This window comes from Vulpes lagopus, chromosome 23 (genome assembly GCF_018345385.1).
Source record: "Vulpes lagopus strain Blue_001 chromosome 23, ASM1834538v1, whole genome shotgun sequence".
Taxonomy (NCBI): domain Eukaryota; kingdom Metazoa; phylum Chordata; class Mammalia; order Carnivora; family Canidae; genus Vulpes; species Vulpes lagopus.
This window is the reverse complement of record NC_054846.1, coordinates 61,984,487-62,008,471: the sequence shown is the minus strand read 5'-3', so window position 1 is coordinate 62,008,471 and position 23,985 is coordinate 61,984,487. Positions and strand designations below refer to the sequence as shown.

The 23,985-nt window shown below is 36.3% G+C and overlaps 1 protein-coding gene across 11 annotated transcripts in view; it reads left to right on the top strand.

The window, feature by feature from the left end:
• SCMH1 (Scm polycomb group protein homolog 1) overlaps positions 1-23,985 on the top strand; it is a 175,574-nt gene that overhangs the window by 47,023 nt on the left and 104,566 nt on the right. For 6 of the 11 annotated variants that reach the window (XM_041737954.1, XM_041737956.1, XM_041737946.1 and 3 more), the window contains 3 exons: positions 7,031-7,099; positions 7,552-7,575; positions 17,108-17,178. In XM_041737954.1, the coding sequence (XP_041593888.1) occupies positions 7,031-7,099; positions 7,552-7,575; positions 17,108-17,178 (164 nt within the window). Of the gene's footprint in view, positions 1-7,028; positions 7,100-7,551; positions 7,576-16,083; positions 16,227-17,107; positions 17,179-23,985 lie in introns of those variants that run through there. The other 5 variants (XM_041737947.1, XM_041737948.1, XM_041737949.1 and 2 more) reach the window with 4 other exon arrangements.

The following is a 23,985-nucleotide window of genomic DNA, read 5'->3' as shown; positions in this document are numbered from 1 at the left end:
TTCTTTACATTATTCTCTCTGTGATAAACTTTTATTACTCCAACCCCAAGACTCAATTACTTTTTCATAGCCTTAATTTTTCCTTCCTCCTTCCACCTTCTCCCTGGACAGAACTGTCTCCTCCCCTCTCCTCTACCTTCTGAGCCCCCATATACTTTTAATGCAGCACCTATAATACTTTATCACACTTAGCCATGTATCTTTCTCCCTCTTCTAGACTGAAAGGAGACTTTATTGCTTTTTGAACCCCCCATTATCTGGCACAAGGCTAGAACCTATGCATAGTCAAAGAATTTTTGTTTAAAGAATGAATGAATATAATTTCAGTCTGGAAATAGGAAAGACCTTAGAGGGTTATTTTGAAAATAGCAATTAGAAATAGAATTTAAATGTCAAATTGAACAGGATTTAATAGGAAGCAATCCACTGTCTTACAGGCCTGTGACATCGCATTCATTCATTCATTTCATGGACTTAAACACATGAGATGTAAAGGGGAATAAGACATAATTGATATAAAAAAAGACATAATTTATAGCTAAATAGTTCATAGAATGTGTGCATATGCTCAACCACACACACACACACACACACACACACACACACAAGATATAGTTGTGTATTGCTGCTTCATAATATTGTTTGTTGCTTAGTGAAATAGAATTCCAAAGTTGAATTAGGATCTTAGAAGTTAGGTAATTAATCCCTTTCCTACCCATAAATTCCTTCACAGCTTGGAAAAGTTTCAGCATCTTTGGTGATAAGTGATCATCCAGCCTATTCGTACTCTTTGAGGAATGAATAACCCATTCTCTGTAGAATAGTTCTCATTGCCAGGAATTCTCATTCTGACATCTGCTTCCCTGCAATGAATGCTATTTCAAATGCGTCCAGTCAAAAGATCACATTTTGTGGAACCTGTGGTATAGAATGTAAACTTCATGAGAAGCAGGAGTTTTTAATCTGTTTTTAAAGACCTATCTTCAGTGCCTAGAACAGTGCCTGACAAATAACAAATAATAAATGTTTATTGAATTAATAAGTCTATATAAACCAGATTCAGGCATTAATTCAATTCAGTTTTTTATTTGTGAACAATTATTGCACATCTTTCATTGCTGCTGCCTCACCAACCCTTCCCCTCTGTGGCACTGTTAAACTTTATGTGCCCCAGATTCTTATTATTCACCTGCAAATAGATATTGGTAATATCTGAGATGATATGTGTGAAAGTGCTGGGCCTGGTATATGGTAATGGTAGGTATTGGTAGAATCTGAAATGGAATCAGTATGGCCTCCTGACATCGCAGAAATGGAAGTCCATTTTTTTAAATTAAATGAATCTTAATAACTGAGACAAAGGGGCATCTGGGTGGCTCAGTTGGTTAAGCATCTGCCTTCAGCTCAGGTCATGACCCCTGGGTCCTGGGATCCAGCCCCTGCTTAGGCTCCCTGCTCTGTCTCCTTGCTTTCCCACTGCTCAGGCTCTCCTTCTTGCTTCACTCTCAAATAAATAAATAAAATATTTTTTTAAAACTGTGATAAAAGACATAGAACTTAAAATTTACCATTTTAACCATTTTTAGGTGTACAGTTTAGTGCCATTGAATACATTCACATTGTTATGCAACCATTTCCATCTGCAAACTTTTTTCATCTTGCAAAACTGAAACCAAAACTCTGTATGCATTAAATGATGGCAAGCACGTTTTTAATATTAGCCTAGGTATTGAAATAATAAATCTGTTTGGAAAAAGTTCCAAAATCAGTATATAAATGATTTGTCTATTATATGCAGTTTTAGATGACCTGTTTTTAAATTATTATTATTCCTATTTAACATGAATAATTAATATCTAATTGTGCTGGATTCTGTATCTAAGTATCCATTTATGTGTCAAAATTGTTTTGATAAAAGCTTGCATTTAAACATTGATTTCTTGGGGCACCTGGGTGGCTCAGTTAAGCGGCTGCTTTAGGCTCAGGTCGTAAGCTCAGGGTCTTGGGATTGAGCCCCAAGTTGGGCTCCCTACTCTGTGGGGATATGCTTCTCCTGCTCCCTCTGCCTCACCCCCTGCTCATGCTTGCTCTCTCTCTGTCTCTCTGTCTCTCTCTCAAATAAAATCTTTTTTAAAAATAAACATTGACTTCTTAATATGTGTGATTTTCTCAAATTGCATAATATTTCTTAGTTTGGCAAAAAGACAAACTTTTTTTTTTGAGTGTTGTGTGCCAAGCCCCAAAAACTGGATTAGTAGTATTTAGCTGTGACACTGTAGAGCTGGTATAGAAGTGGAAGGTAGCAATAGTGCTCTGCTTAGAGATATTGCCAGAAAGCTATTACAAAGTAACATTATCCTGGACCATAGTGAATAAATAGGAATCTCCCAAGTAGAAAAGTGAAAGTCCAGACACAGAAAACAATATGGCATGTTCATTATGGAGACAGTTTAGATTTTGATCTTTGAAGATATTTAAAGGAGTAGTGACAAGTTTTATCTAATCTGTATTTTAGAAAATGAGCAGTAGAGCATGGATTGGAGAGGGATGGGGTCCCACACAGGACTTTAGTAACTGTTTCTGTCAGGCAGGTGAGAGAGAATGAAATCTTAAACTCAGAGTAGGAACAGAGGAGATGGTCATTTCAGAGGGAGAACTGACAGATTTGGTAACTGGTTGGATCTGGAGGACAAAAGAGAACAGACAATTAAGGAGGTCTCCAGGCTTCTGATTTGTCACTGTTAACTAGAAGAGGGAAGACCAGAGAAGAAATATACTGCGTGGGGAGACAGAATAAAATAAAACTGATTGTTTAAAAATAGTAGCTACATATCATAATATATTCTGAAACATGGCCATTAATCTTAGAATGCTCTGAAAAATAACTAGCTCCTTTTTTTTTTTTTTTCCTATCAGAGGCTGCATTCTGTTCATTTAGGAATTGATACAGGGATGATTCCCTAATCTACTGAGTAATTTATCATGATGCTTAAAAATTAAGCAATTTGTAATGAATGTAGTTGTTGTCTCCTTTTCTTCTCTGGAGGCTGCTTTCCAGGTTCCACTTTTTTGTGCCAGGAGTTTCAAGTATTTCTTCTCAGGAGTTCCTTTTATCATTGTCTTGTGGAGCCTTATTTGATGCCTTTCTGCCCAGTTAAGTTTATTAATTATTTTGTTCATTTTGCTTCATCATTGAGTCTGGCTTTTGTTTTTTCTCTTTACTAGAGAATTTTTTTCCTAAATTGGGTTGGTTGCTTTTGAATTGTTTTATTAGTGATCTTATAGCCTGGTTTCTATTTATTGTGGCTTCCTGAATCTGTTTTGCATATACTGATAGCTCATCTTTACTTGAGTGATGATAGTGAAAACTTTTGTACATAAGTGGAAATACATATTATATATTTAATTTTTAAGAATACATCCTAAGCATAAATTTTTTTTAAATTGTGAAAACTTTTTAATATAAAATTAGTTATGATACCCTAATATCTTTTGTCTCTGTCACCAGTTTTTTAGCCTGATCAAATTTGTAATCTTTATCAGTGATTTAGGGGAGAACAAACATGGCAGGTATTAGAAAGACAGGGGACATCCAACTAGGAGAGAAGACACTTAGGGTGGAACACTGGCCAGTGTGACTGGAGTATAGTGGAAAAGGGAAAAGCCATACAGGCTGAGATCAGAGACGTGTCAGCAGCCAAATCCTGCATTTGCTGTGCAAGGCACCTGTAACTCAGTGGGAAGCTATTGGGAAGCCATCCATAAGCAGATGAATGACATCTGTTTTGTGTTTTAAAATGCTCATTCTTGGGACACCTGGGTGGCTCAGTGGTTGAGTGTCTGCCTTTGGCTCAGGGCGTGATCCTGGAGTCTGGGCATTGAGTCCCACATGGGGCTCCCTGTGTGGAGCCTGCCTCTCCCTCTGCCTATGTCCCTGCCTCTCTCTTTGTGTCTCTCATGAATAAATAAATAGAATATTTAAAAAAAATAAAAAAATAAAAATAAAATGTTCACTCTTGGGGCACCTAGGTAGCTTAGTCGGTTGAGCATCTGACTCTTGATTTCAGCTCAAGTCATGATCTCAGGGTCATGAGATTGAGTGCCTCTCCCCCAAATCAGTCTCTGCACTTAACAGGGAGTCTGCTTAAGATTCTTTCCCTCTCCCTCTCCCCCTGCTCTCTCTCACTCTCACTCTCTAAAATAAATTTAAAAATCTTTAAATAAATAAAATGCTTACTCTGAGCCCTGTATGGTGAGTAGATTGGAATAGAACAAGAGTGAAGCAGGGATTCCAGTTAGCAGGTTGTCATAACAGTCCAGGTAAGAAGGACAGTGACTGGAACTGGAGTGTGAACCATGGGATGAGAGTGACAGATGGGTTGGGACATGGTCCAACAGAGTTTACTGAGTGGGTATGAGTATGAAAGAAATAGAGGCATCACAGACAACTTCAGGGATTTTTTTGCTTGAGCAACTCGGTGACAGAGATACCATTTACTGGTTTGGAGAAGACAAAAAGGAACAGATTATCTTCCCCAAAACCAGTAAATGGCATCTCCATCACATATAATTTCACTCATATGCAGTATTTAAGAAACAAAACAAATGAGCAAAGGAAAAAAAATGAAGACAGACAAACCAAAAACCAGACTCAACTATATATATAGAGAGAGCAATCTATAATGGTTAGCAGAGGGAAGGGGGTTAGGGGGTTGGATGAAATAGGTGATGGGGGTTAAGGAGGGTACTTGTGATGAGCACCAGGTATTGTATGGATGTGTCGAATCACTATATTGTACACCTGAAACTAATATTACACTCTATGTTAACTAACTAGAATTTAAATAAAAACTTCAAAAAACAAAAGAGGAACAGATTGGTAAGACATGGCATTCTGTTTCAGTGATGTTAAGTTTGAAATGTCTGATTTTATGGGTCATATATGACCTATAGGTAGTCATATATGTAAGCATGGAATTCCAAGAGGAGGCCAATGCTAGAAATATAGATTTGGGAGTGATCTCAGTGGAATAATAACCAACCAGAAAAAAAAAAAAACCTATTTGGATGAAGAGATCACGTGAAGAAGGGAGAAGGCAATGATGATAAACAACTCTTAAAATAAGTTTCCCTGAGAAATAGAAGGATATAGCAGGAGGGATATATGTGGGATTGAGAGTAGGAGGTGGGGTATTTGTTTGTTTTGTGTGTTTGTTTTGATAGGAGATGATGGAGCAGTAAGGATGCGGATGCAAACAGTCTATTAGAAAGAGAATACTTGCAAAGTCCTTGAGAGGATGCGAGAAAATGAGATCTGGAGCAAAACTGGAGGGTTGCTTTTTGATAAAAATAGATACTTCATCCACAACAATAGAGAAGCAGTCAGAAAGAATGATGAATGAGTAGATTATTCATTCACCAAACACTAACTGAGCACCTGCTACTTACTATACTGTGCATGGAGGATATACCACTAAACATAATCAGATCTCTACCTTCCTGAAATGAGTCATATAGAAAGTTCCTGTCTCTTCTGTTTTCTCAATGAACACTGAAAACATCATCTCTAAGAGTGAAAGTGAGGGAGGGAATATTTGGAGTACGAGAAGAGAGAAAAATACATGAATTTTTTTTTGAAGGTGGAAAAGCAAACACAGTAGGGAAATGTATGATTTCTCGATGGTGTCAAGTTGCATTTGAGAATTATGGCCATGAGTTTAAAGTGAGACCAGTAAGCTTGCGTTTGTTTTTCTTCAGCATTTGTGAGCTGTTGGGGTAGGCATGGTAGATAAGTGGACAAGTGGCTTTAACCAGAGTTAAGACTGAGGCTTTCCTAGGCAAATTTGACAAAAAAGAGATGGGAAAGAAGAGTGTTTGCCAGGAGGTGTTTTTAATGAGGGGCCATGGAATTTGAACTGTGTAAGAAGCAAAGTAAAAAATGATGGGTAATTAATGGCAAGAAAGTGGTAGGGTCAGTAGATTAATCTAAATTTTCAAACAAGGAAAATATATCTCTATTATGTAAGTAACTTATACTCTTTATAGAAAATTTGAAAATATATGAGATTAGAAGATAGGGGGAAAAAATAGGATCACCGCCTAACCATAACCAGATGTTTAGATTTGCTGTGTTTTCTTCTTCTTCTTCTTCTTCTTCTTCTTCTTCTTCTTCTTCTTCTTCTTCTTTCTTCTTTCTTCTTTCTTCTTTCTTCTTTCTACTTTCTTTTTCTTCCTCCTCCTCTTTTTTTTCTAGTGGTAACTTTGTAAGGTTGTATTAGTTTGCTAGGGCTGCAAAAATTATAGACTTAGTCATTTAAACAGACATTTATTTTCTCATGATTCTGGAAACTGGAAGTCAGAGATCAAGGTATAGAGTTATTTTTTTCTGAGGCCTCTCTCCTTGGCTTGTAGATGTCTGTCTTCTCCCTTTTTTTTACATGGTCTTTTCTTTGTCCCTGTGTATGTCCAGATTTCCTCTTATAAGGACACTAGTCTTACCAGATTAGGGCTCACCCTAATGATCCCATTTTAATGTAATTACTTCCTTACAGACCCTATCTCCAAATACAATCACATTAGAACATTAAGGAGGTTGGACACAATTTAGTTCATAACAGGGCTGTTCTTTGTTTTCAGTTTTTTACATAATTGCAATTATTCCATAAATATAATTTTTGATTTGATATTTTACCAGATAACATTAAGCATTTTCCTATTTCATTGTGTAGTCTTTGTAAAAATTTAACAGCTGCAAAATACTTTATCAAGTGATCAATGTATTGTGGTATCTTCATCAGTCTTCCCGACATTTAGGTGCCATCCCCTCAGTTTTTTGTTATTATAAACAAAACTAATGCTTTTTAAATAAAGCCGTTTTTCTGTATTTCAAACAAGGAAAAGGAGCATTTCCTTAGAATACGATCTCAGAAGTGGATTACTTTATCAAAATCTGTTAATACATACTGCTAAATTAGAGAAGTATTGAATCTTGCATTTTCTTTTCACGTGACTGTTTTCTCTCTTCCTGCAGTAATAGACTGGAATGATGTTAGAAAACACAAATATGGTCATCTCTCAGAGTCTGCATCCCAATATCAAGGTAAGGAAAAAAAAAATTATGTAGCATGGAAAAATTTAGTTTGCCATCTCTTACCATGAAACCTCTGTTCTTAGAGGCCTGTGGTACAAAGAACTCATTAAAGCACAAGCAAACATTAGAGTTTGTAGTGGTGTCTATCAAAAGCAATTTGCTTTGTTTTGAACCAGAAATCAGGACTCTAAATACAGGTTAATTCCAAATTAGCTTCCCAGCCTTAGGCCTGATTGCTTGGCCTGTCTGCATTTCCAGTTTCTAAGAGTTTAGCCTTAGGAGTGAGGCAGAATTAGGTGGTATATTCCACAACTACTAGTAACACACTCAGTATCTTTTAAAATGAGAGGGTTGGATTACACAAACTCTCAAGCCTTCATTTTACCCCAGAACTTTACCTTTCTATCATTTTGGCATGTTTGTCATGATGACTTACACTGTAACATTTTTTTCTTTAATAGAAGCTACTGACATCCTGGAACTAGGTAAGACTTCTTTCTTGTATTTCTGTTAAATATGAATACTAACCAAACCAGAGATTAGAGTGTGACTTGGAAAAGAATGCTATGCTGTGTGTCCCATGGGCTAGTGAGTCCTGTGCTCATCTGCTTTAGGAGCCTTTGCAGCCAGTCCTTATCAGGAGGTGCAGACCAAGCTAACAAAGATGAGGGGTAGGGGAGGCACAGGGGCTGACCCAAACTGGAAGTTACTCTTAATTCACTGAATCTAGAACTAAAACAAACCCTGATGGTTCATAAATCAGAATTTGGTGGGGTTTTCCCAAAAGAAATTATTCATGAGTTATATTGAACTGAAATTTAACCTAAATATTTTCTTTAAATTTTAACTAAACACAATCAGAAATATTAACAATTGAAATAGCAAGAATCAAAGTGCTACTACATTTAGTTTTCATCCCTACAGGGTGTACCTCTCAGGACTAGGATTCAAGAAATAATGTTAATGTTAATAATTCTTAATCAGCCTTCAGGATTTCTACATAAACGTCAGTCTTAACTTCTTAGTCCTTTAAAATCTTTCTTTATATTATATAAATATTATTATCCTAATGCCTTTATCAGTTTTTGTTCAGATATTTTTATATATTTTGTTACTGCAACTTCATGTGTTCAGCTCTATTATGATCACTGTCTTTTTATTCCCTCTTGCCTTTTCTTCCAAAACCATTACTTTTATTGCCAACTGACAAAAAAGATAGCGTAGAATACTAGACTAGGAGTCAGAACTCCTGGGTTCTTCGAAAGTCAGCTACACTTGATAACTTTGTGATGCCGATCCTTAGTTTTCTAACTTGGAAAATGGGGATAATAATCCCATTCTCCCTACTTCACAGGGTTTTTAAGAAGATTATGTGAGCTAATAGATGTGAAAGCATCTTAAAACCTCTCAAATACTTTTCACCTTTGGAGGTTGTTATTTTCATTCGGTTGAGGAACTATCCTCAGATAATTACTCTAAGTCAAATCTTGGAACATACTTTGAAGTGAAGTGTTCTATGAATGTGAGCTGAAAAAAATGATTGAAATGAAATAATGTAGGTAAAGGGCCTAGCACTTGATAAACAATAAATGAGAATCACTTTTTAAGGACTTAAATCTTGCCTCAAGCTAAGGCATTGGTGTATGATAGAAATAGCACAGACATAAGAATCAGATAGCCCTTCATTCAAATCCCTGTTCCCTACTTACCAGTTTTGTGACTTTGAGAAAATTACCTAATCTTTCTGAGCCTATTTATTCATCTTTAAACTGGCAATAAAACATACTTTTCTGGTTATAATGAACTTAGGAGATATTGAACACTGTGTGGCATGGTGTAGGCAAATGGAAGGTACTCAGAGCTGCTGCTGATTTTGGTTCTATTACTAATATGGTAACAATTACATATGGTTCAGTGACAAGGTATGCTGTGAACAATCTATTTTGTTGGTAGGTAATTGTAAAAAGTGGATACTCAATTTAGCATGGAGTACATAGAGCAATGTTAAAATTTGAGAGTATATTTTTCCTTGTACAAGGAGTAGAAGCTGTGCTAACATAACACAAGCATAGCCAGGCATAGCCTCTGATGAGTTGATCCTGCAGGTTTCATTTTGCCCATCAGGCATAGAGGGCAACCCCAAATATCAAACTGAAATTAAATTCAGTAGATTTTTAGAATCTCCAAGTTTGGAAAAGACCTTAAGGTAATCTAACTTGGCCCAGCATTTCAAATTTGACATTTTGAGTATCTTATAAAATGCCTTGTCTTGAAATCCTCAAAGTTGTTGGGGACTTATAGCATCCTCAGGAACTCTCTTCATATTCAGACAGATATTTATTGGGCCCCTGATTTGTTTTTTTGTAAATTTTCTGTCAACCATACTTACAACTTTTAGGGCAATATGGAATAGTTTAGCCAATTTTTCACTCACCAGCCTCTAGTTATTAGAAAGCACCTCTAGGGACTGCCTGTTCACTACCATGCTACCTTCCTAGTTGAAGCACCATTATCTCATACCTGGGTTATTAGAATAGCTTCCTAATTAGTCTTCCTGCCTTCAGCCTTGTCCTCCTCTAATCCATCCTTCACACTGTAGACAGAATGACTCTTCCCCCAGAGCCTTCAGGGCTTCTTATTAATGTGGTGTAGGAGACTTTCTGATACCTGAACACCACTTTGATCTAAAACCTCTTTTCTTTCTGTTTTTTTTTTTATTTTAGCATGAGTTTCTATTTATTTTTTTACTTTTATTTTTTATTTTATTTAAATTCAATTAATTGACATATAATGGATTATTGGTTTCAGAAGCTGAGGTCAGTGATTGATCAGTCTTTTTTTTTTTTTTTAAGATTTTATTTACTTATTCATGAGAGACACAGAGAGAGAGAGGCAGAGACACAGGCAGAGGGAGAAGCAGGCTCCCTGCGGGGAGCCTGATGTGGGACTTGATCCTGAGACTCCAGGATCACGTCCTGGGCCGAAGGCAGGGGCCAAACCGCTGAGCCACCCAGGGATCCCCAATCAGTCTTATATAATACCCAATACTCATTATATCCTGTGCCCTTCTTAATGTCCATCACCCAGTTACCCTGTCCCCACCACCCTCCCCTCCTGCAGCCCTCAGCTTGTTTCCTATGATTAAGAGTCTCTTACGGGTTTCCCTCTCTGATTTCGTCTTGGGTTTTTTTTTCTTCTCTTTTTTAAAACTCTATCCATTAGCCATACCAAAATATTCAGTCTTTAGAGGTACCTTTTCTTACTTCTGGGTCTTTATACATGCTTTTCTTTCAATCTAAAACAAAAGATTCTTCCAAGAATTTTCTCTCAAGTTTCCTGGGTGGCTCAATCGGTTGAAGCATCTGCCTTCAGCTCAGATCATAATCTCAGGTTCCTGGGATCCAGCCCCACATTGGGCTCCCTGTTCAGAGGGGAGTCTACCTCTCCCTCCTCTCTGCTTGTGCATTCTCTCTCTCTCTCAAATAAATAATCTTTAAAAAAAATTTTGTCTTGGCCGATTGCTGTTTATCATTTTAACACTTTAAATTACAAGTGTAGAGGTTACTTTCTCTAGGAATCCTTCCACAAGCCCTCCTAGAGCACCCTCTGTAGCCAACTATAGTACTTATCATACTTTATTATAGTTGGTTGTTTGGCCCTCAGTGAAGCTCTGTAAGGGCAAGAACAATATTTTGATCATAGTTGTATCTTCAGCGCCCAGCACAATGCTTTGATACACATGATAAATAGATTTGTTGAATGGATAGATGAATGGATGGTTAGATGAAAAAATGGCTCCAAGACTTTGCTTGCCTCTTCAAGCTGAATGTTCATTGATCCTTCAGCTGTTCCTCAGGTGATGTGATTTTGTGTCGCTTCATTTAGGCTTTGGTTTGTTAGTTCCTAGAACTAAATTTGATATCCCAGGTGTGATTTCACTAAACTCTTATGGAGCCTGTGGTAAGTTCAGGCACTGTGTTAAACAATGAAGATTAAAAATAATAATAATAAAGATAGCTGCTATCTGTAAAGAGCTTAAATAAATGAATTATGTGAAAAGTATGAAAATGAAGGTATGAACAGGATGTTACAGAAGCTAGGAAATGTTGGGATTTATTCTGGGAAACAGACATTTCTTTTTGGCATGGTGTTTTATCTTTAGATGATGGATTAAAAATTATCAAGTTACTAAACTCAAAGGCCTATGGACACTGTTTTGAGAATAAACCACTGTGTATCTCATAAACTTAAGCTTTGGGCATTTAAAAATGTCTAGGTCTTATTAGTGCTGGATATGCCATAACTTACTAATCATTTGAAAATGCCAAAAAAACATGGTTTAGGGTATGCCTTATAAAAAATACTTGCTCTGTTTAAATCGGTTTTGAAATTACATGAAACGAAGTGCTCCTTGTGCTGGAACAGACTAATGAGAGGAACAGAACAGAGACCAGAGATAGGTCTAAATGTATATAAGAAATTAATATGTGATCAAGGTGACATTTCAGTGTCCCCAATCAATGGGGAGAAGGTGATTTATTCAATAAATTGTGGTGAGCACATTTATTGAATAAAGGTGAAAAGAAAGCAGCATCTTTGCCTTATCTCTGAAAATAAATTTGAGATAGATCAGACATTTAAATGTAAAAAAAAAAAAAAAAGTGAAACCTGAGAAATCCTAGAAGAAAACATGGTTTAGTGTTTCTTAAATATTGAAGAAAGCATGATGTAAAAGCCAAGAAGTCATAAAGAATAAGACAGAGAAATTGAAGGGCAAATCCTAGCAGATAGAGACAGATGTCTTCAAGATACATGACAGGCAAAGGATTAATATCCTTAATCTACATGGGACTCTTAGAATCTGTGAGAAAACCAAAGAATACCTCAGTGAAAAATGATAAAAATAAAATACAAATGGACTAAAAAGCCTAAAAAGATCTTCAACTTTATTAGTAATCAAAGAATTGAAAATAAAAGTGTAATAGTATTTTGTTTTTTCTCTGGTAAGATTTAACCAAAATATAGAGATTATTAAAGCAGTTTTATTTATTTTATTTTTTTTATTAAAGCAGTTTTATCAAGGATATAAGAAACATTTTCTTGGGGATCCCTGGGTGGCTCAGCGGTTTAGCGCCTGCATTGGCCTAAGGCACGATCCTGGAGTCCCAGGATCGAGTCCCACATTGGGCTCCCAGCATGGAGCCTGCTTCTCCGTCCTCCTGTGTCTCTGCCCCTCTCTCTCTCTCTCTCTCTCTCTCTCTCTCTCTCTATCATAAATCAATCAATCAATCAATCAATCTCTTTAAAAAAAGAAACATTTTCTTATGCACTATTGGCAGGAATTATATTGTATCAAAATATAAAATATGTCTGCTCTTCGTCCATTCATTCCCCCCAGTTGCCCTAAAGTGATAATCTTAAAAATGTTAAAGGATATATACAAAAAATACTCATCAAAAATTAGAAAATGCTAAAAAAAATTAGAAAATGCTTATATGACCATTGAGAGCATATAACAGATACTTTTGTTAACTGATATAAATTATGGCACATATAAACTATGGAACAGTTTTCAGACAGTAATCTTGGGGAAGAATTTCTGATCTAAAGACTATGATTATCTTTATTTCTCTTAGGAATTTAGGTTCCACACTTAAGGTGGAATGAGGGTAGAGTTCTTGTAGAGAAATGTGGCCAAATAGTAACCAGCATGAGTAGAGGTGCCTCATGTAACCAGGTCAAATTAGCAGCATTTGAGGGATTTGGGACATATTTAGAAAGAGAGGTTGTGTATATAATGCCTGGGACCAATAAGTAGAGGTTAAAAGAAAGCAGACTTTGACTGACTATAAAGGTTAAGGTCTATCCATTTGTACTATGGAATAATAAGTAAATAAGGAATTTGCCATCATTGGAAGTATTCAAGCAGAGGCTAGAGGGAGCTTGAGGTCTCAACTTTTATATCACCCCATCAAAATGCCTTTCTTGACTATCTGCCTAACATAGGACACACATAACCTCAGCACTCTTTCCCTTTTACCTTGCTTTCTTTTTTCTTTATTTGAAAAAGGCCAAATAGGGGCCACATAAAAGGTGTCTCTCTATTGCCCTCTAAAGCAACTGACATATTTATTTATTTATTTATTGTTTTTCTTCCCCTTTAGAAAGTAAGCTCCATGTGGACAGAGACTTTGGCTATTTTATTCTTTACTATATATCACTAGTGCCTAGAGCTAGGATTGGCACATAGTAGGTGTGCAGTAAGTATTTGTTGAATGAACGAGTATTAGAGAAAGGTATTTATGCATTCGACTTGGTGGATCCTTGTGCTTGACATTTTGGGGATTTTTAATTTTTTAAAGGTACTTCTATGTAGTGTGTCTCTTCAGGGCAGGGATTTCACTTCCTAATAAGTATAACTATCAAGTCATATGCATTAGAGTTTAGAAGATACTTTCATAAGCATTATTCAGTAATATAAATGAGATGACTGTTTTTTTTCTTATCTGTAAAGTCTCAGGTCCAGTGATTCCTTTCTAGAGCATCTGTCCATAACTTCGCCATCTAAGATAGTTCCTAGCCTCTGTCCATCACATTATTTTATTTCCTTCAAATACTTACCACTTATTAACTTATTTATTTGGTTATGTGTTAATTGTGCCTCATCTACCAGAATGTAAATTCCATGAGGATAGGGACCACCTGTCTTATCCCAGCACTGAGAATACTGCCTGGCACACAGAGGAATATTCAAACATTAGTTGAATGAATAATTGAAATCATTTTGTAAATTATAAAACATTATACTTACATGAGTTAATAATATTAATCTTCACAGTAATCCTTGACCCCAGTAACAGATCAAATTTTCCTGTTCTGCATTCTCAAGGCAATCTATACTACCTCATTAATTTAAATTGATCATAATTATATCAGATTATTTGTTATTATTTATTTAATATCTCTGCTTATTTCTAAACTGCAAGCTCCATGAATTTAGGAACCATGTCTGTCTTATTCCTCTTACATTTAACACAGTGCTTTTGTACTTGGATGGAGTTTAATAAATATTTATTGAATGAATAAGTGTGTGTACAATTTTGCATGATAGATACTATCTCTATCCTTATGATGAGCAAACTGATACTTGGAAGGATTAAATAATTTATCCAAGATAGTTATAGAAACAAGACTTTAGGAGTGTAGTCAGTTAATCATCTTCCTTCAGCTCAGGTCATGATCCTGGGGTCCTGGGATTGAGCCCTTCATTCGGCTCCCTGCTTAGTGGGGGGCGGGGGTGTCTGCTTTTCCTCTCCCTCTGCCCCTCCTCCCTCCTTATATTCTCTCTCTCTCTCTCTCAAATAAATAAAATCTTAAAAAAAAAAAAAAACCCAAGACTTTATCCAGCATCTTCTGACTCTCAATATTATATTCTTTTAACTACACCAGTAATTCCTAGACACAGATATGAATCAGAATTACTTAGGGAACCTTTGAAAATACAGATTTTCAGACCACACCCAAAGCCCATTGAATGAGTACCTCTGAGGATGGGGCCCAAAAACTTGATTGAAAGAAATGAGAAAAATTATTTAGGAGATTCTGGTGCTAAGTAACATTTGGGAATCAGTGATATATGCCAAGGGTTGACAAATCCAGCCCACTGCCTATTTTTATAAATAAAGTTTTAGTGGAACACAGCCATGTTGATTCATGTACATATTATCTGTGGTCATTTTAAGGCTACAGTGCACAGTTGAGTATTTGTGACAGAGATTGTGTGGCCCACAAAGGGTAAAATTTTTACAGTCTGGTCCTTTACAGAATGCTTGCCGACCCCTCCCTGATCTATACCTTGCTGCCTGTCCTATTTTTGTATGTGTAGTTGGAGATGTAGTAGACATATGGAGATGACATTTGGCTCCATTATGGGCATTACAGTAGGTGCTCAAACATTCTTATTGAGTCAATAAAAATTAACTTGTTTGCAATTTACCTGAAATTAAGAGACTAAGCCCTAGGAAGCATAAGCAGCAAAATTTAAGAAAAATACTAATCTAGGTATGGTTCAATTACAGTTGGTGAACTGTTTTAACAAACAGATTCATTTTCATTCAGTTGGTAATAGGGTGTTCTCTAAATGGAGAAAGATGTGAGGTTTCTTGCCTAACAAGGGACTGATTACCATAATTGATGTGTAATAGAGAACTATAATTAATACCTCAATATTTAGGTACCCCTGCTACTGCCATAATTTTTAAAACCAAAGTCTCTTGGGTGCTTGTGGTCAAAACTCAAGCTACTACAAGCAATTACCCAGGACTGACCAAACCTCTAGACCTGCACTGTCTGATACAGTAGCTGTTAACTAGATGTAGAAATTTAAATTAAATCAAATTAATTTAAATTTAAGTTTCTCACTCACACATCTCAAGTGTTCAGTAGTTACCCGTGGCTTAGTGGCTGCCTTGCTGGACAACACAGACACAAAACATTTCTGTCATTACAGGAGGTTTTAGTGGACAGTGCTGCCATAGATGCTGAATTTGCAGGAGTTGCAGTTCACTCAAATCCTAGACTTTCTATGTGACTTAACCTTTATTTGTAAGAATGGGATAGTACTTTTTAATGTTTTCTTTTTCTAACAGCAAATAGTGATGAAGTATATTCATTCTGTGGTGTAGGGATATCTCAGCTAAGAGCAAACTCTTTATTACATTCTGATAAGCTCTTTAAATCTTGATTCCAAGAAATATCTATCCCATTTACCTTATGGACTCTGTATTCACGATAGTTAATCACTGGCCAGTTCATTAAGTGGTTCAGAACTGATTGTGATTTCTGGCCAAATCTATTTGGCTTGCTTAAGGATGATGGGAAAGGGACCCCAGTTTTAAAACAGAAGCTGTAAAGTCAATAGAGTATATAAAGTCTTGGCAACATCTTTGAAGTGATTTAGATTTCATCATTCAGTGAATCATTTTTATTCCCAGCATCTAGTGCTTTTTACATGGTCCAAAGTGGCCCTGTGCTACTCCACTGCAGAGGAAACATCAAGAAATGCTGGTTTGCTACAGTATTTTAGTTTGTGAGAGTCTCTGGGATCTTCCCTGCACCATCATGGGGTCACCTCTAGGTGGGTATTAGGGGGAGATTGGTAATTGATTTAACCTTTAATAAAGAACTTAGTCATCTTTTGTGATTTTATAAGATATATAATATATATATATATATTTAACAGCTTGTTCATTAAAATGTTTTCCCTGACCCCAGCAGTGTTACCTTGAAGACTTTCTCTAGCACAGTGTTCCTCAAACTTTGAGAGGCTCTGAAAGCCACTTTAAGAGGCTAAAAGATCCTGTAGACTCCCTAACTTATTCTTAGTTACTCTCATCATAAATGCTACCAAGGACCTACTTTTCTGTAAAGTACCAGATCTTTGTCATTTTGCACCTCAGCAGCACAGCTGTGGCAAGAATGGGAGTGGATTGGGGATGGGTAAGAGAGAGAGAGCAAGGATTCAAGTATAATCTCACTTATTCTGGCTTTTCATGCCATCAAACCATTTTACCCTGTTCTCTCCTTCATTCTTTCTGAGCTAAGATGATGGGATCCAATTGTATTGGTGTTAAAAGCTTTCATTTGATGGTATTAAGGGATCTGTTCAGGAGTCAGGTGTTCAGAAAGATTCTCCTCACCCACACACTATGTCTGCTGTTCTGCTGTCCACAAACTTCCTGGACATTTCTGTGAGATACTGATATATCTTGCTCTGGCATTTGGATCACTTTAAGGACTAACATGAAGAACATGTAAGGTCATCTTCAGACTATGATGTTAAAACATTGACCTAAAATGATCCACTCTGGTCACCTAGATTTCTACCCCTAGATTTCTACTCTTGAGCCCAGTAGGGGAAAATAAGTTTTTTCTTACACCTAATGTTTAGTCTAGATTACAGCCCAAAAGGACTTTTTAGGAAGTTGACTGTGATAGAGATTTCTATTTCCTTTACAGGTCATTTTACCTGGGACAAATACCTAAAAGAAACATGTTCAGTCCCAGCGCCTGTCCATTGCTTCAAGCAGGTAATTGATTCTCAACATCTTTAGTAGGTGGGAGGCAAGTAGATTTGTTCTGGTCCTTAGGACAAGTAAAAAATGAGGTAGGAGTCCTTAGACTTCTCACCTGAAGGCTCTAGAGTAAACTTCTATGGTAAGAATACAGCTCAAGGCTCAAAACTCATGAGTTTTGGCAGCAGTCTCTCCAACTTCTTCCCAAATAATACCTTTTCTTTTCTTAACCCCTTTGAGAATATGTTTTACTACTAAGAACAATACCCAATTTTTATGATAGCTCTTAATTCAGACAGATAGGAAACAGAGTTATAGCCCCTTGACAGTTCTTGCAAGTGGAGCAGTATTCATTTCTCTTTGCACAACACCCCAGCCAGTCTTACCTTTCCATAAGAATAATGGCAAACATAATGGAGAGTATGTTAGGACCTTACTAAGGTCACTCTGAGCTTCCCACATAGGATTAAGTGTCCCACGCAATGCATAGATAATGTTGACTGTATCAGAGCATGATAAGGCTGGTAAACAAAGAAGTGTACTGCTGCTAAACAGAGCTAAACATCAGGAAGCTATTTATACCTTCCTTTATTATCCAAGTGTTTATTTCCTCGAATTGTCAGCATTTCACTTTGAATTTTGTGTTCTAAATAAAAAATCTAGGACTTCTGCTCATTTTAAATAATAGGGACTAAAATCATAATACCACCTGAAATAATAATAATAAACGACAATATGTTAAACAGTGGTTTTCAAGTTACTGAATATTAGGCAGCCAAGCACAGTGATCTCTGAGGGATGAAAACAATGACTTGAGCCCCTTATGATTTCCCAGCTGTCTTAAGAGAATTTAGAGACAATGGCCCATTAAAGAGGAGCCCAGCGTGAGCCCAGTAGCTCTCTAATTTGAAGAAATGGAGCTGAGTGGGGAAACCGAGGTGGCTAGAATTTGGAGGACAGAGTGCCAAGAGCTGCACAGAAAGAAAACCACAGAGATCTGCAGAGAGCCCTATTTAGGTATTCAGCAGAGTGATGTTGTTCCATGTATGCAGATGAGGAAACTACCCGAAATCCAGGAAAAAAAAAATCTGATAGGATTGGAAGGAATAGAGCCCCATACTCCCACAGGGCTGGGAATAATGACTGATTCTACCAGCCAGACTAGAAAATCGCATAATTCATGTGGGAAATAATTCAGTAATGGGAAATAATTAGCCTTAGAATGAGCACTTCTCTGGACCTGCCTAACAAATTATAAAAGCACGACTCAAGGGGATCCCTGGGTGGCTCAGCGGTTTAGTGCCACCTTCGGCCCAGGGCGTGATCCTGGAGTCCCGGGATCGAGTCCCACATCAGGCTCCCTGCATGGAGCCTGCTTCTCCCTCTGCCTGTGTCTTTGCCTCTCTCTCTCTCTCTCTCTGTATGTCTCTCATGAATAAATAAATAAAATCTTTAAAAAAAAACACGACTCAAAATGATCAAACTATTTTCAGGTAACTTAAATGCACCTAAGAGCACAGCACAAGACAAAATGCAAAAATGAACAGTAACCAACAAGGAAAAAGTCAAAATGTCTGGCATCCAGTCAAAGATCACCAGGCACGTAAAGAGGAAAACATAATCAGTCATGAGCAGAATAATCATCCAGTTGAAACAGACTCAGAACCTATATAGATCTTAGAATAGCAGGCAAAAACATTAAAACATTTCTTTTAATTCCATGTGTTTGAAAGCTAAGCAGAGACATGGATATAAAAAGACTCATATTGAACTACTATGTGCAAAATAAAAAATACTCTAGATGGGATTAATGGCAGAAGAAGAGATCAGTAAACTTGAAGACATAGCAGTAGAAGCTATCCAAAATGAAACACAGAGAAGAATCTTAAAAAGATGAAAAAGAACATCAGTGAGCCAAAGGATAACTTCCCTTTCCATGGAATAACTTCATAGACCATCTAATTAGAGTGCCTAAAGCAAAGGAGATAAGGGACAGAAAAAGTATCTGAAGATCTAATGGCTAAAAAATTTCCAAAATTGAGGAAAATGTAAATCCACAGATTGATAAGGCTCTAAGAATCCCCTCCCCCAAATAGAAGACAAGAAAACTACATAAACACATCATAAATGCTCAAAAGTTAGCAATAGAGAACATCTTAAAAGCAGCCAGAGAAAAAAGACACTACATACAGGGTAAGTAAGATGAGAACATTGTATTTTCTTGTTGGAAACGATGCAAAGAAGAAAGTTGAATGACATGTTGAAAGTACCAAAAGCAAAAACTGTCAACCTTGAATTCTATACCTAGTAAAAAGATCTTCCAAAAACAATACCAGGTGGAATTACAGATCTATAAAAAGGAGTAAAAGTCTCTGATAATTGTAATTACAACGGCAGATACGTAAGATTTTTCCTTATTATTTGAATCTCTACAAAAGATAATTGCGTAAACAATAATAATCATATTGTTATTGTAGAGGTGATAATAGGTGTATAAATAAAATGTATAGCATAAATGCCCAAGAGAGGAGAAATCTTTTTTTTTTTTTTTGAGAGGAGAAATCTTAAACATACTGTTAAGATATTTGAAACAGTATGATATTATTTGAAGACAGACTGATAAGTTAAACATGTTAACTATAAACAGCAAAGCAATCACTAAAATAGTAGGAAATAAATAGCAGCTGGTAGACTTAAATCCAACCATATCAGTAATCAAATTAATTATAATTGGTCTAAATGCCCATTTAAAAGGTTGAGATTATCACATTGAATTTTAAAAAAAGATCCAATTATATATTGCTTGCAAGAAATTATACTTTAAATATAAGGACATAAATAACTTAAAAAGTAAAAGGATGGAAAATGGTTAGCCACAATAAAACTAAAATGACTGTATTAATATCAAAGTATATTTCAGAGTAGAGAATACTGCCAGGGATAAAAAAAAAAAAAAGGTGATTTCATCCTGAAAAGGGGACAGGCATTTTTACATGAAGCAAAAAAATGATAGAAATATAAGAAGAAATGAATACATCTAAATTTATTTATAGATAGAGTTCTAATACTCCCCTGTATGATTAAAGAACAAGTAGTAGGAAATCAACAAATGAATAGTAGGCATCAGCAACACTGTCAACCAGCCAGACCTAACGGACAGGTAGAGAGCACCCCCAGCAACAGAATGTACATTCTTTTCAAGTGCACACAATGTTTAACCAAGTTAGACCATATTCTGGACCATAAGGTAAGTTTTGATAAATTTAAAAGGATGTAAGTAATATAAAGTATATTCTCAGGTTACATTGAAGTTAAATTAAAAAATTAATGCAAAAGTTATCTGGAAAACCTCCAAATATATGGAAACTAAGTAACACATTTCTAAATACTCCTTGGGTATGGAAAAATTAAAAATGGGCATTAGAAAATATTTTCAGGGCAGCCCAGGTGGCCCAGCGGTTGGTTTAGCGCCGCCTTCAGCCCAGGGTGTGATCCTGGAGACCCGGGATTGAGTCCCACGTTGGGCTCCCTGCATGGAGCCTGCTTCTCCCTCTGCCTATGTCTCTGCCTCTCTCTCTCTGTGTGTCTCTCATGAATAAATAAATAAAATCTTTAAGAAAAAAAGAAAGAAAATATTTTCAACTAAATGGAAATGAACATTTCAAAATTGTGGATTGCTACTAAAGCAGTCCTTATAGTGCCGAACACTGATAAGAAAAAGAAGAGTTTCGTTTTCTGACCTCAGCTTTCATTTTAAATAATGAAGGGGAGAAATAAATCAAGTTAACTGCAAAGTAAGCATAGGAAAGGATATAATAAAGATCAGAGCATAAACCAATGATAGAAGAAACAAAAATAATAGAGAAAAATCATTGAAGTCAAAAGCTGATTCTTTGCAAAGATCAATAGAAATTATAAACCTCTAACTAGATTAATCAGTAATAAAATACAGATTACTAATGTCAGAACTGGAAGTGGTGACATCACTGTTGATTCTATGAATATTACAAGGATAATAAAGGATTATTATGAACAAATTTATACCTTTAAATTTGACAACTTAGTTGAAATGGATAATTTTCACGAATAACACAAATTACCAAAGTTCACTGAATAGCACTATTTCTGTTACAGAAGTTGAATTCGTAGTTAAGAAATTTCCCACAAAGAAAATTTCAGGCCTAGATGACTTCACTGGTGAATTGTTCCAAACATTTAAGGAAAAGGTAAACATATTCTACACAGACTCTTCCAAAAAGTTTAAGAAAAGGGAATACATCATTCCAGCTCATTCTACGAGGCGGGTATTAATGCTGATACCAGAATCAGGTAAAGATATGGAAAGAAAAGAACTACAAAGCAACATCCCATATGAAAATACATGTAAAAATTCTAAAGAAAATTCTAGGAAATTAATTCTAATGATATGTAATAATTTAACCATGACCAGGTGGAGCTTAATTCCAAGAATGCTAGGTTGATTAAACATTCAAAAGTCAATTGGTGGGACGTCTGGGTGGCTCAATGGTTGAGAGTCTGCCTTCAGCCCAGGGCATGATCCTGGAGTCCTGGGATTGAGTCCTACATTGTGCTCCCTCCATGGAGCCTGCTTCTCTCTCTGCCTGTGCCTTTGGCTCTCTTTCTCTGTGTCTCTCATGAATAAATTAAATCTTTAAAAGCAAAAAACAAACAGACAAAAAAACCGAAAGTCAATCAGTGTTTCACCATATGAACACACTAATGAAGAAAAGGTCTGGTCCTCTCAATAGATGTAAAAAAAGCATTGACAAAGTCCACTGTCTATTACTAATAAAAACTTTCAACAAATAAGAAATAGAAGAGAATTTCGTAAATACTACACCCTAAAAGGCATCTATGTAAAACTTAAAGATATCATATTTATTGGTAAAAATTTAAATGCTTTCCCTTAATGTCAGGAACAAGACAAGGATGTCTGCTCTTGCCACTTCATTCAATATTGTACTGAGAATGTGACCAGGCAAAAAAAAAAGAAAGAAAGAAAAAGGAAAGGAAGGGAGGCTGGAAGGGAAGGAAGAAAGAAAGGGGGATCCCTGGGTGGCGCAGCGGTTTGGCGCAGCGGTTTGGCGCCTGCCTTTGGCCTAGGGCGCGATCCTGGAGACCCGGGATCAAATCCCACGTCGGGCTCCCGGTGCATGGAGCCTGCTTCTCCCTCTGCCTGTGTCTCTGCCTTTCTCTCTCTCTCTCTCTCTCTCTCTGTGACTATCATAAATAAATAAAAATTAAAAAAAAAAAGAAAGAAAGAAAGAAAGGGGTTCTGATTGAAAGATTAGAGCAACTACCAAGGAAAATATGTGGGTGGCAAATAAGTGTGTAAATTGATGGTTAACATTTTTTCATTAGGGAGCTACAAAGTAAAATCATGATGAGAGGCACACCTGGGTGGCTCAGTGGTTGAGTGTCTGCCTTTGGCTCAGGTTGTGATCCCAGGGTTGTGAGATCAAGTCCCACATCAGGCTCACTGAAGGGAGCCTGCTTCTCCCTCTGCCTGTGTCTCTGCCCCTCTCTGTGTGTCTCTGATGAATAAATAAATGAAAATCTTTTAAAAAATTATAATGAGATATCTCTATACATTTATTTAAATGCCTCTGATAAGAAGGACTGACCATAACCAATAGTGGCAAGGATGTGGAGTAAATGGAACTTTCATAAAGTACTGATGAAAACATAAAATTATTTAATTGCTTTAAAATGTAGTTTGCAAAAAACTTCAAACTACTGAGCCAAAAAAAATCCACTAAATTAGGAATTGAATAATACATCTTTAACTTGAAAAAATGTTTATACCTCAGTACTATAGTTAAAAGTAACTCAATAGAAGACATAATAGAAAAGAAACTCTCATTTACAATAGCAGCATTTACAGTAGGTATATACATATAGATATATGTAATATAAAGTGTATTCTCAGGTTACATTGAAATTAAATAAAAAATTAATATGAAAAAGTTATCTGGAAAACTTCCAAATATATTACGTGTGTGTGTGTGTGTGTGTGTGTGTGTGTGTATGTATGAATAAGCTGACAGATATGCAAAGCACCTTACCCTAAAGCATGATTCAGTAAAAAAATTGACTTTGACTTTGTCAAAATTAAGTACTTCTGCCCTTCAAAAGACACTGGTAAAAGAAGGAAATATAAGCCATAGTCTTGGAAAATATTGGCAAATCAGACAGCTGACAGCAGTGCTCTCCAAAATAATCTATCAATTTGGTGTAATTCCTATCAAAATCCCAGGTAGCTACTTTCTAGAAATTGAGGTTATCCTAAAATTCTTAAAGAAACACAGTGGAACCAAAATAGCCAAAACAATGTTGGAAATGGAGAACAAAATCACATTTCCTGATTTCAGAACTTACTATGAAGCTGCAATACTCAAGACATTGTGGTACTAGCATAAAGATAAACATATAAATCAATGAATTAGACTCAAGAGTCCAGAAATAAACTCATGCATTTATGTTCAATTGATTTTGGATGAGTATGCCAAGATAGTTCAGTGGTATTTTCAACAATTGGTGCAGGGACTACTGGATATGCACATACAAAAGAATGTAGTTGCACCCTACCTCCACATGATATACAAAAATTAACTCGAAGTAGATGATAGCCCTAAATGTAAGAGCTAAAACTGTAGAACCCTCAGAAGAAAATGTAGGAGTAAACTTCATGACCTTGGATTAGGCAGTGGTTTTTTAGATATGGCACCAAAAGCACAAACAACAAAAGATAGTTTATACTTCATAAAAATTAAAAGCTTTTGTGCTTCCAGGGACACTATC